Source organism: Malurus melanocephalus, unplaced genomic scaffold (assembly GCF_030028575.1).
Source record: "Malurus melanocephalus ecotype Western Australia unplaced genomic scaffold, MMel_1.1 scaffold_209, whole genome shotgun sequence".
In the NCBI taxonomy this organism is placed as follows: domain Eukaryota; kingdom Metazoa; phylum Chordata; class Aves; order Passeriformes; family Maluridae; genus Malurus; species Malurus melanocephalus.
In genome coordinates this window covers 1,274,508-1,288,025 of record NW_026623441.1, presented here as the reverse complement: position 1 = coordinate 1,288,025, position 13,518 = coordinate 1,274,508, and the positions used below count along the sequence as shown (strand labels likewise).

The window sequence follows — 13,518 nt, the reverse complement described above, 5'->3', positions numbered from 1 at the left end:
AAAGGAAATCCTGTAACACCAGAGACACTAGAAAGGCTGATAGCATATGTTTTCCAAAGTTTCCAAGCTGGAGGAAGGGGGAMAACAGAACTTTAAAATGCTGTGGACTTTTGAAGTAGTTTCAGGATTTTAGAGCCCAGTTTATAACCTGCAGATGTTTGGAGCAGGCAACTTAATTATTTATTATGTTTCGTAAAAGAGAATCAATAAAATAATCATTTAGAAATAGCTGGAATAATAAAAATTAAGGTAAACAGTAACCAAAAATTTATATATTATACCTGCATGGGCCATAGGAGATAGCGAATATCACCTCTGATTGCATACTTCTCTTTGCTTCCTCCCGTGGTGAAAGAAAACAGGGATAATTTGTCCTAGAATTTGGAAAGCGGTGCTTGAGTTAGACATGCTTGAAGAAGAGTGGCTGAACAGTTCAAGAGACATTCAGGGGAACCTGGACAGCATGAATTTCTAGAGAAGGAGGTTTCCTCTTCTTTCCCAGATGTTGCAAGCATTGGCAGTTCTGYGGCAAAGACTGATGTCATATAACTACATCAATGGACTGAGTGTCCAGGCTTTGCACAGAGATGGGTTAAAAAGAAAAGGAATTATACAGCTGACACCTTGGAGTGAAGGAGGGCTGATCCTTGTTCTTCCTTATGCAACATTTGGAAAACTGTGTCTGGAAAACCCTCTGTTACTGTGAAAATATTTATTCCTCTCTGACTGCAGAAATTTTTTGCTAAAGTCCCCCTTCAAACTTGGGTTTGCTTAACCATTCTGCTTCTGAGACTACAGCATTAACTATGTGCTCAACTTTTTTCATCTCAGTTTTAGCTTCTGTAATCCTAACATTTTTCCAGTGCAGTATCCCAAGTGTCTTGAGCCTGTACTCCACAYGCAGCTGTGATCATTTGGGATTATGCCTTTTTTATGTCACTGAGGCAGCCATTTCCAAAATTTAAAGGAACTGAAATATTTGGAATTGTTAAGACAATCAGAAGTAACAGATTAACACACAGCAAACAGATATGTGAAACTAATATTGTTTTTTGATGGYGCAGCTGTTACCAAATAAGATCCATCAGATACCGGGACAGAATTTTCCAAGGATATTCCCAGTGCAGCGGGAAATCAAAAATGTATGGATTGACATGGAGTGATATTGCTCTTACCTAATTAAAAGCTACATAGAAGAATAGGTTCAAAATAGTTGCAACAGAGGTTCATAATGTGGGTATGTCAGGTTTCTGATTAAGTTTTATAGTTCAACTTCAACCTTGGACATCTAATCCGAGAACAGGACTTTGGCACCTAGCGTGTCAGTCATTACAGATAAGGGCAGTCCTATGGTGTTGGGAAGAATGACAGACTGTAGTTATGGGAAATTGATTGATTTAACCTGTTCTCAATCTGTGTGCTGTCCCAGTGCACACTGAAACTCCTAATAGATTATAAAGCCCATATAGTAGGCTAAGTAAACATCTCTAGGAGATTGCTTAAGCCTTTAGGAACCACTGCAGCCTYGTTTTCCTACCCCRGRGAGWGTGAACAACCCAGAAARTTACTCAACATGTTACCAAAGYGTTAYTTCAGAATAGAGTAAASWGAGAGCTCTAAACAACTAMAATGGGAAAGAATAAACAAGGCCMAAAGAACATRGTGCAAACCTTGACCTTAAWAAAACAATTCCAAAACCATACCTGGAGCAAACCACCATCAYAAGCCTTTGACAAATCGTAAGCAAAGCCTTGGACCAAGACTCTATCCATCCAGCCCTTCAGGATCGCAGGCATGTTGAACCAAAACAAGGGAAACTAGGCAAAGAGCAAATTACCTGGTTAGCACAGAGAGTCTGGGCCACCCTTAGGCCTGGTCTACAGCACAGATCCTGTCCTCTGAACCTGACCTTGCTGGCTGCCCCCAGCTCCTTGCCAAGGAAAAGTAATTCTTGCTCTGCTTTCTGCCAGCCTTCCTGACACCCATGGTCACATGTCTTTGTGCATCCAGCCAGGAAGTTTGGCCCAGTGTTGGGGGGTTCCTGGAGTTGCTCTTGTTTCAGCCTGCATCACTGTGCTACTCAGTTACTGGATTTGCTGTAATAATGACCCAGATAATTGTGCTACTGATCTGTAGTTTTTGCTGTACCGCTGYCTAGAGATAAAGTGAACATCAGAACTGAATTCTGTTTTCAAATAATGACCTGAAAAATCAGCAAGTCTGCTTCCTGCACCTTCTTCTGCTCTTCAACCAGGTCTTTGGACAAACCTCCTCTCTTGTAAGCTTCCCAYRTCTCCACASCATAATTGAATGCTTCTGAGTTGTGCAGGTGACCTGTAGGTAGAAGTGAAAAGTCATTCCCTGCCCCATGTGCTGTATCAGAGACACATAAGGGATGAAGACAGGTTGTCATTTACAGTTCTGAATGAGTTACTACTTTCCATTTTTTTTCACTTTCTTTTCTTTGGTGAATATTCAGCATCATCACAGCTGATGGTGATTTGATTTTGAATCGAGTGGAATGTAGAATCTCAGAGTCCTAAACCTTCACCCTCCTATAACAACATGTGAACTGCAATACAAAGATCTAAGCTTGCCTCAGAAGTCTGATGATGCAGGTGGAAGATTTAAGAGAATGTTCTTAATTTTTCTGCCTCTGCCTTAGGGTTTGCTAAGGCCATCATGCACTTGTAAGCACTATGGAGCTGCTTTCCAGCCTCTATAACTGCGATACTCATCCAGTGATAAGGAAAGAGTATTGGCCTGTCAGTTGAACTGATTCAACAGCTCATCAGTCTCTAGCAGAAGACAGAGGCAGTAGYAGCCTCAGGAACCAAGCTGTAGAAAGTCCCAGAATAGTATCTGAAGGCATTTCCTCCCCATAAGAAATGGATTTTAGAGACTGATTATGGACATCTGCTAATGCATTTCCCCTTGTCAGTAATCTCATCRTGATACAAATACCATATTCAAGAGTGGACCTTTAGAAATGCAGATATCTGGTCATGAATAAGTTTCTTATTAATGAAATAAGTTTCTTTTAATATCTTGATGATCTGAGGGCTGGAGCASCTCTCCTATAAAGACAGATTGAGAGCTGGGGCTGTACAGCAGCAGAAGGCTTCAGGGAGACTTTTTTCAGCCTTCTGATACCTGACAAGGGGTGTACAGGTCACAGTATTGTGAAAAAGGTGTATTTTGGCTTATCTCACCAACAATGTCATTTCTTGTTGCTCTGGGCTCAAACTGCATGGCGTACAAATCYGACACCRTGACACTGCAGCCCTGCTTGGTCAATTCTTCCACAGCAATCTTCAGCAAAGATCCATTGAAGGACTTGGGCTCTTGATGTGCATAGACTATCAGGACTTTTTTCCCTGCAGGCAKAAAGAAAACCAGGAGACCATTTGGAATCTAGGAGGCAGATGCAGAACAGTTTGTGGAGCTGGGACRTGTTCCTTCCTCTTTCTGTAGTGTCTTTTCCCAGGGGCACAAAAACAGTGAAAGCAGAGTGAGAGTGGCAGCATGTGACTCCTGCTCAGCAGCAGTGAGTGACTCCTGAGGCACTAATTGCTGGATGTGCCCAGCCCAGCAATTTTGTGCTCCACTGGGCTTCCCCAGGTGGAACTCAGCGGACAGCAAGTGTATCCCATAGCAGATCACACTGCCCTCCACCAGCAAAAACTGCTCCTTCTGTTGAGCAAAGAAAGAATGATGAAACATTTTATATGGGGTAGTAGTTGTTTATGAGTAATCAGAGAGGGAAATTTATAAAGACTATTGAAAATGACAGTGTCTGCAAAAGATGGAGCTCTCGGTTCACTGCCAAGACCAAAACTCAGGCATCTCCTGAACTCAGYTTCTCTGGGACACAGCYTCTGAATGCACAGCCCAGAGCAACATCTGTCAGTTTAGGGCAAGGCAAGTTTAGGGTGTCAGGGATGACTAGTAGAAGCTGAGCTGAATACCTGAATTAAAAACAGGTAGTATTGAGAATAACTCATTCTTAACCTAAATTATAAGGGTTAATTATTTCTCCAGGGTGCATAGTGTCCATGAAGCCAGAGCTGTGCAAAAAAAAAAAAATGTCTATTAAAACTCGTTGGTCAAACGTTATCAGAAATTTAATGTGTGGACAAATTTTTAAGCCCCTGTCCCTATCTTAGTCTGGAATATCAAGAGCAGTTCCTTCTTTGCTGTTCCTGCCAGCTCACAACAAACACGGAGCTCGRGGGTTGGAGACACCACAGGCTCCCCAAGGTGCTAAATTTGATTCTGCAAAGCAGTTGGATTATTTCCCTTTCGACAGAGCTGAGGTTACTTGGGCAAAGTGTTTGGAGAGTTTTCCATCACTAACTGAGGGTAATTTCAGTCTTTTGAAAAATTAAGACTTCAGTGTCCCAACTAAACACGGCAGAGCGGCCCCATCCCGCAAGTGCCCGGTGCCCCGGCCTGGAGCGAGCAGTGTTTTCATCCGCCTTTACTCTTACCTGCCATTGCTGGGGAGCGCCGGGGAGCTCCTCTCCTGACAATCTGGTACTGTCTGAGAACTCAAAGGAGAGATTTTCTGGTGAGGAACATCAGGAACAGGTACGAGGAGAATCGCCRGGTGCATGGCGCCGCTCCCGGTCCCGTGCTGCCCTCTGGAAAGCGGCTCCGGAACGGCCCCGGATCCCCGGCCCGGCACACACCGGGCTGCCCYTACCTGCTCCCCGGGGCCCGGCGCACACCTGCGGCGGGGCTGGGAGCGGCCCTTCCCAGAATCATGGAATATCCAGAGCTGGAAGGGACCCAAAAGGATCATCGAGTCCAACTGTTCCCGGCGTTCCGTCCGGGCCGGCCCGGGAGCAGCGCCAGCGCGGGGCGGGATCAGGATCGGCGCCGCTCGCAGCCACGGCTCCAGCTTTCTTTTTCCTTTGCATCTGGTTTCATTTRATACCCCTCACTTGTAGTTTTTGTACTGTGAGTGGTGGTGAAGGGTCAATGCTCTTCCTCTCTGTCCGCTGGCATTTCGTGGGCTTGCAGCGTGTGCCGGCTGAATCACCTCTTTTCTGGACTATTTTTCAGGGGCGATCTGTGTTCAGAAACTGCTYTGTACTTTCAGTCCTTCCTAGGGCTCCTCTCTGCCCTTTCCCAGTTCTGCTGTATTCTATCTTGAGGCGAGGGAACCAGCTSTATGTATAGTTTTCAGCTGTGGACATGCCTTGGATATACTCAGTAGTCTGATGATTTTCTGTGCTGTGGTCCTAATAATCCTACTATAAAAACTGTGCCTCTCTTTGACTGCTATGGAGTGTTGAGCTCATATCTGTGTGGAATAATCTGTCATAATGAGAAGATCTTACTGCTGCGTGGCGATAGTCAGCTCAAAGCTTTATTTTAAAAGTGAGGCCAAGTGGCTTGGTTTATCTCCCATAATCATCTCTTAAGCTTCACAGAGACTAAAAATACCTTTCACTTTTCTAACCTGCTGAGCGTCATTCAGAACGCTGTATTGGTCTTAGTTCCCATACAGGTTAGAAACAGCCTTTGTGCTTTATGAATGACTCACCTATTGGAGGAATTTGGCATGGGTTTGTAGCTTAAATACTCTTCTTCAGATATGTTATAGGTGCACTCCTCTGATGTAATCTAAAGTACGTTTAGTATTGATCTGTAGCCTSAAACCCTCTAGAGAAGATGAATAACTTTTTTTTTTCTCTGAAACCTATTATGAAACTTGATTTTATATTGGTTTTATTGAGGCAGGGGTTGGACACAGCTGAGGACAGCAGCGATACTATTTTTTTTCCTTTGCTTTTTTTTTTTTTTTTTTTTTTTTTTTTTTTTTTTTTTTTTTTTTTTTTTTTTTTTTTTTTTTTTTTTTTTTTAATACAGCTGCAGTATTTGCTTATTAGTCTGCTTATTTAGAAAGCTCATGAGTTGGATTTTCTTCAGCTTGAGGGAAACCAAACACCCATTCTTAAAGACTGACCCTCAAATCAAACTGCAGGTTGCAGGCATGATTTTTTTATTTAGGCACTGGGATGACCTTGGAACACAAAGATTCCCATCTTCGTGTCAAGAATTGCTGAAGCTTTTAACGTGCAACAGCAGTTGCAACCCACTGCAGAAGGTGAGGGTAACACATGTTCTTGTTAACAGATCGCTTGGGGTAAATTAGAGGAAACAACACTGAATGATCAGTAAAGAAATTCTTCCTGATATCCAGTCTGAACCTGCCCTGGTGCAGCTTTGAACCATTCCCACTGTCAGTGGATCCAGGAGAGGAGAGATCAGCACTTCCTTTTAAACTGCTCGGAAATAGCCAGGTTTGTTTCTTCAAGGCAGCAATGAGTTCAGTCACAAACGCAGCCAAAGCCATCATAGATGCCACTGTCAAGTACAAACACATACAGCACTTAGATTGATTGATTTCTTCAGCAACTCAACTAGATGAATGTGTCCCCTCTCACTTTATCAGATGTCACAGCACAGTTTTGTGATCCACAATACTTGCAGTATAAATTCGTGTGGAAATGCTAATATCGTATTTGTGTGTGTGTGCGTTTTCTTCATACCAATTATATACTGTGGTATGGTCGTCTATCTTAGAGAAGAAATTAATTAGCCTAAATGAAATATATTARAACATAACCGTGCAGGAACTACTTGAACTTTTCTCTACGTCGTTTCCTAGGGTTAATACGAAGTTTATTGTGTGAATTTTTACATCTAGGGAGTAGTGTATTAAGATTCTAAGATGCTGTGTATCGAAAGGATGTTTTTGTGCCCTCTAGCGCCCAGTGAGAGGGTTTACCTTTACAGCAGAAGTGAAGCCTCCACCAGGGACCAGCATTTAACCCCTAACACAAAGTCTGTCCCAGAGAAAATGTTTTAAGGACCTTTGTTGCCAGTGATAATAAGCAGCATAATGATAATAAACGATGCTTACAAATCGTTAGTGTAAGAGAAATCCTATGTAAGATTAGTTTTCTGTGACYTTCACAGAGAATACAGCCACTGGGAGAACAGTTCTAATCAGTGAGTACTGTGATTCTGCACTGAAAAGGAAAGTAAAAAGAGAAACTGAGAAGTGATATCCAACAGAGAATAGGTCTGCACCTCCATAAGTGTCACAATAGCACTGTAGCTATTCCTAGGCTTGTTATGTCAGGTAATAAAGATGACGGTCACTCCTGTATTTATCTGTCTCCTTYGAGCAGAAAAGTTGACAGGCTTATGCAACAGGAAGGAAGGAAGCAGGAGGACTGTGTGACTAACAGCCTCTCACTGTGACCTGTTTTCTTCTCAAGCCTGTCTGTACAGTAATGATTCACAGAAATTGAAAATGGCAAACCCTAGGGTTAACAAGTCTATAATACAGTGATGAATCTAAATGAAAAGCAAACCAGGAACAGGGGTAGTGTCCTGGGAAACAACTCCTATCAGTTGTTTAGCTTATTTTTAAACCTTATGATGTTAAATGTGTAACACTATGAAAGYATATAAATGCAATATCTGTCTAATGCTTGTATGTGTTTGAAACTGAATTGCAGCTTCTGCTAGCAGATTTTTGCCAGGAAGTAAGTTCACTCAAATACAAACTTGTTGATTTCAAATTGTTAATCTCTTCTGTATCTTTTGATTGAGGTGTCTGGCCTGAGATATCTTKTGAAGAGAGGCTGAAATTTCAAATCTGACTATTCAAATCTGAATTCAATCTTTGTCTGTAAAGCACAGCACATCTAGGATTTGTCTTTGCATGTGATTAATGAGAATCTTTGCTAAACACAATTGTCTTTGCCCCATTTGTGATAGCTAAAGGCAACAGGAAGCATCTGCACTCTCCCTTGACTTCTTGTGGAATATTTCAAGTAAATATAAGTGAAATTAATATGAATTTATAATCAAAAAGATAATAAATAAGCAGTTTAATTTCAGGGCAAGGTACCTGATGGAGTATTTGAGCTGTGAATGGCAATCAGTGGCTGTGATATTAAAAAAATTGAATATATCTGAGCATAGTTTTCTGAGGAGGCACTTTAAAATCTGTTGATATTCTACTACTCTACCTATATGATTTTGAACAAGAGTTTGAAACAGAGTTTTAAAGGTTGTGGGTTTTTCCAGGGAAGAGGTGGAGAAGGGAGTCGGTAGATTTTCTGTGCTTTTGTTTCTCYTTGATGAAACAAAAACTTGGCAGACCTGTTTCTATAGCCGTTGCACATCACAGTTGCTTTCTAACCCTAATGTAAGATTTACATTTGTCTATTATGGAGAAAAGATCACACATCAAGTTGGCATACTGTTTTCACAGTCAACCCAATGCTTCTTTAGATTTGGAAAGTGGTGCTGGAAAGAAGCCCAGCTGCTGGCTGAAGTGGTGGTGAAGGACAGCAATTCTATACAGCAGACCAGTTGTAGAGAGGCAGCACAAGGTACCTGAGGTGCTGCCTCTGGTGACTCCAGTGATATGTGACACAATGTGTTTCAGAAGCAACTAATTTTAGATATGCTTTCCAAAGGAATTTTTACAGATTCCTCTTACATGCCAAGGTGCTAGTCTGAAACATCGGCTGACAGGTCACTCTGTGCACCTGCAAACAGCATGGGGAGAAAAGCCAGGGAAAGTAAGAGGGAGCACCCTGGAAGTTTATTAGGGGATGTACCCGTGACAGTGGGTCTTGACAGTGACTTAATGATTGCTTTCTGAGTCTTTCAGTGACTTGGAATCAAGCTGAAATATGGGGTCGGGTCCTGCACAGGAATACACCATGCCGTGATCTGAGTTCTAGCCATCCCAGTAAAMGAGTTATCAAATTAAAATCGTTTTAACACAATGTCCTGCCCAGGCTCAAGATTAATGACCTGGCACCAGAAATAGTGAGCAACTCAGTGACAATTGGCTTCAAAACAAATTTGGCTACTTATCCAGAGTTCCAAAGAATAATTCTGGGGGGATGCCCCTCTGGATTTCCTCCAAAAACGGACTCTCTAAGGCTTCAATAAGAGCAAAGCAAAGTTTCATTGTCTTTAGCATCCTGACACCAATTATTTCAGCCTGTTGTGTCGCTTGCCCGATGAATCCCAGGTGGGGGTGCTGCAGAGCTGAGAACGGCACCGTGAGATGCTTTAAACTCCTCGAGCGTCGCGGAGCAGTAGATCCAACCCTATATCAGTCTGTCTTCTCTCTTATCCGGGTGGTTGTAAAACAGACTGGGAATTAACCACGATCTTTCTTGTGTTTACCAGATGTGGCTCTGCTGAGCAGCTATTTTGTTACCTCCACCATCCTTTTTTGGTCTATTTTATATGCCAGATAAAGAATCTTGGGTATCTTGGGTCTCACCTGTACATTTAACAGTTAACTCACAGAACAAATATTGTCGTCATAGTATTTGATACAAACGAAGGATAATGATTTGTATTTGATGGATAGGCAAACTGATGCTTAGAGACTAAGGCAGAATAGAAAAAAAAAAATACAACCACATCCAATCTGCCTATGGGCAAAATTTCAGCCCAATAAACTGTGTGTTATCCCATCTATCACGCTCAAAATCCACTTTCGGATTTAGGATTTGACCTGGAATTTTTTAGGTAACGATTGTTGAGCATGAAACACAGGGAAGGTCCCTGGAGCCAGAGCTGGGATCCAAACTTCTCTCTGCACTATCAGGTCCAGCCAGCAGGCTACAGCCGTGCTATGCGGGAACTGCTTATGCCTCAGCTCCCTTCGGCGGGTGGGAGTTCCTACAGTGCAAAGGTGCCCTCCCTCCACCCCATCCTCACCTCCCGCTCTTCTGCAGTTTCGTGAGGCTTGATGGCTGAGGTGCCCTGAAGTGTGAAACCTGTGATAAAATTCTCTCTAGGGAGACAGGGTTTCAATTCCAGTCTTAATCATTGGGCTATAACATAGAAGGGGAAAAATAAAATAATCAGCACGTGCACACTTGGGAAAAGATATGTGCTGACTTCTGTATATGGGATCATATACACAGTTGGTAGCTGTTCCCTTGGGATGTACCAAAATGGTTGGGGAAGATGATTCAAGACATATTCCTGATATTACTTGTTTTTGCATTATGGTTGGCTTGCTGCATATAATCTGTCTTTCTGTGGCTCCATGACTCCCAAGTCCAMAGCCTCTTTGCCTGGATGTCCATGTTGGCTCTTCTCTCTGTCCATGGCCCCAGCGCAGGCTGCAGCCAGCAAAGGGGCTGTCCTGGGGAGAAGCTGGGATTTGGCTGGGGGCCCCCTGGAAAATGACTGCTTGTATCCCAACCTCTCAGCCCCTGCCAGCTCAGGGCCCAAGTGCTGCTGTGGACTGTGCGTGGGCTGTGATTCTCTCTCGGATAAATACTAGGTTTATAATATTAATATATAGTGTAAGCCTTTGCAGGGCTGAAAGGTTACTCTGATAGCTACTGCCAYCCTCTCAGGATCCCAGTCACCAGAGGTGTGAAAGGGTAATCTTCACAGAAATGTAGCCAATACCCATACATGCCTCCTCCCCATGCATGGAAAGGAGGAAGGTGTTCCCACACAAGGAAGTATTCTCCCAGCACACGTGCAGAACCCAGTTTGGTAAGCTGCCCTGAAGGGCAGACCAATACAAGGTTTTGGCAACTGGCAGAGTGGAGATTAGAGTGATGCAAAATTACATATTCATACAAGTTGTTTTTAATTCAATTATTTGCATGTGCTTAGTGTTTTGAGAGTTCTGGTTTGAGAAATATAAAGTTTGTTGCTATAATGTGAACTAGAATTCAAATAACTCAGAATGCCCCATTACTTTAGATTGCTTCTAGGCTGGTCTGCATGACAGAGTTGGCAAAGACTTGTGTATGGCTTAGAGACGTCTGTCCCATACCCTAAGTGGCATTAGTCACACAGCTATATGCATACTTCTTTTTTTTTTTTTTTTTTTTTTTTCTTTTCGCGTTGCTGTGGCGTATCCCCGTTTGTTCCCAGACCTCCTACACAAAAGGCACAAGCACAGACTTACTTCCCTGCAGTACCCTGATTAGTCGTGCAGATCCATCGCTGCTGCCACAGAGCCCTCACATTWGAGAATTACTTCCTTGCCATACATCTGTGTGCTCAGCCCCTTCCCCTCCCCCTTTCTTCCTTGCTACCTGCAGCATCGCAAACCCCAAGAGCAATGAGCAGAGCTGAGAAATCCCCCAAACTCAGTTATCCGTGCAGCTACTCAGCACAGCTCTCACAGCACTCAGCATGCGCATTGCTTCCGCCATTGGGTTTTTTGACCTTTTCTGTGGCCTATTGTCATCTAGCATCCTGTGTTCACACCACCTCACAAGCCCAGATASTTTGCTCTGGGATAACTGCTGTGGTTCAGGGGCTCAACCTGGTGAGCAATGTAGCAGCAGCCAAAGCTGACAGCAAAACCCTCAAGTAGAAAATTGAAAGAGACATAAGTTCCTTTCCCTCTCCTCTCTGTGACAAATCAAGTACTCAACCTAAAGGATTCGCCATACATTTTTGGATAAGGAGACATCATAGCCTTTTTTTTTCCTTTTAATTGCTCKGTCCCATAACAGAATCCCTCCCTATTGCAGTTTTACCTTGTGGGAAGATAGCATAGCAAGGTATGTTGAATTTCTTTCCCCTCTCCAACTGCTGCAGTGATAGCACAATTGTTCTTGGAAAAGTGTGTGTTGCTCCACAGCAGAGGTGTAAATTGTTATGGTGGTTTAGAGCTGATCTTAGGAAGTCTTTCTAGCACATAATAGTGTTATCTCTTCAACTGAGGATTTTTTAACTGTAAGAAACAATATGAAAAAATAAACATAAATAGAAATATGGGAGAAATGGGAACAAGAACATGCACTACATGTTCCTGGGCTGTGTAAATGAGTCATGGCATTGAGTTTAAAAAAATAATGTTATAGAAACCTCTGTGGATAACTAGTCATCTGCTTTATTAGTGGTATGGTAGGATTTGAACAGGAACATTTAGCCTGGGACTAACTGTAACCAATTTCTTCTCTTTTTTGTTTTTCTTCCAAAATGTTTAACCAAAATATATCTATGATCTGTGCTGGTGTCCTTCAAACCTCTCTGTTTCATGGCAGACTTCAAATTTTTTATTTCATCTGTTGTTGTACATGCAAACTTGGAAATAATTGAATACATAACCTGATGATTTATGGATCACATTTGAATTTCTCTGAGCATCACTCTAACAATATCATAGAACAAAAACTGAGCTGCTTGCCTAATCTTGTAAGTGTTGGTGGTTACACTGCAGAGGCATTTAGTCAAACCATTCTCCCCAGCAATACGTTCTGTAGCAAAGCAGTGTTTTCAGGCCTGCTGGAAACATGCCAGGCTTTTGCTGAGGCTTACATGTACTGGGGCTTAACTTGGAGTAAGGCTGTGTGACTGTACTGCCTGCAGTGCTCACTATTGTAATGGTTTCATCCCTTGTGATGTAATGACTCATTTCTTTGTGTGCATGGCAGGTAATGCTCCTAAAGCTCTTTTTATGGTTTCTGATGTGGCTGATACTTGGCTTTCTAATGTCCATGTCCTCTCTTCCTGACATTACTCATTCCCTAAGACAAATTTCAATTTCATTTTGATAGCCATGTGCAGCCTCCTTGCTTGACCTGCCACCCTGGAACACTATAAAACCTAAAATCATTCTTTCACTATGTTGAAAGGTCTCTGGAGAAGAATGAGCATCGAATAGTTCATTGTGTGGTCCATAGCATTGATTATTTGCTTTCTCACTTCCACAATACATTGTATTTTTGGAAAACAACCTGCTTACCATTACATGCTGGCATTCATATAAAAGATTATGTAAATACCATTTGTTTGAGACAGATGTGAGAATGCATGTTTTTCTGTGCATCCAAGATCTGTGTATATGAGCACCTTGCTGACAATTTTTTAATGTTCATATCATCCTAGTCAGSAGTTGTACTGAACAGTTGTACTTTCACCTTTCTCTAAATCCCACTGAGATCTCTTACTGGGATGGAGAATCTGTGTGATAAGAAGGAACTGGCAGTGGTCTAGTCAAATGTCTAGACTGCATCACTTTTTCCTGGCCCCCAGCAGAACTCACAGGTGACGGATATGTAGAACAGTTTAGACTGAAAAATGTGTCACACAATGTATCCACCCCTCCGAGTTAGGGAACAGAGTGACACGCTGCCTAAAGGGTGAGATGGCTCGGAGCCAGCAGCATCTAAAAGTGCAGAAATCACATTGCAACMGTGCTGCCATGTATTAGAGATGCTGCTCAGGAAGGTTTCCTCTGGCTTCCCCCAGAGTTAAAAAGACATAGGCAGAGCCAAGGGTTGAACTGCATCACATACGACTTTGGGCTTTAAAGATTATTTCTGTCTCCAGATTCCAGAACTGMCATATCATTTGCCAAAACTTACTAACAATTCTGTTTTTTAAATGAAAAGTGTGGGTTTGTGTAGAGAAATGATTGTATGTAAGCGTTATGCAATGTGAGAGAAAAGAAAGTGAGTCTTTGTTTCCCTCTGTGTGTGA

General features: G+C 42.5%; 1 protein-coding gene across 1 annotated transcript; it reads right to left on the bottom strand.

Annotated features, from left to right (window-relative positions):
• Positions 1-215: 215 nt before the first annotated feature.
• LOC130578077 (ribosyldihydronicotinamide dehydrogenase [quinone]-like) lies at positions 216-4,848 on the bottom strand. The gene is given in 6 exon segments (XM_057373905.1): positions 216-374; positions 1,704-1,817; positions 2,204-2,334; positions 3,213-3,377; positions 4,491-4,543; positions 4,706-4,848. Coding segments are annotated over 6 exon segments (684 nt in total). The 5' UTR covers positions 4,768-4,848.
• Between the last annotated feature and the right edge of the window lie 8,670 nt (positions 4,849-13,518).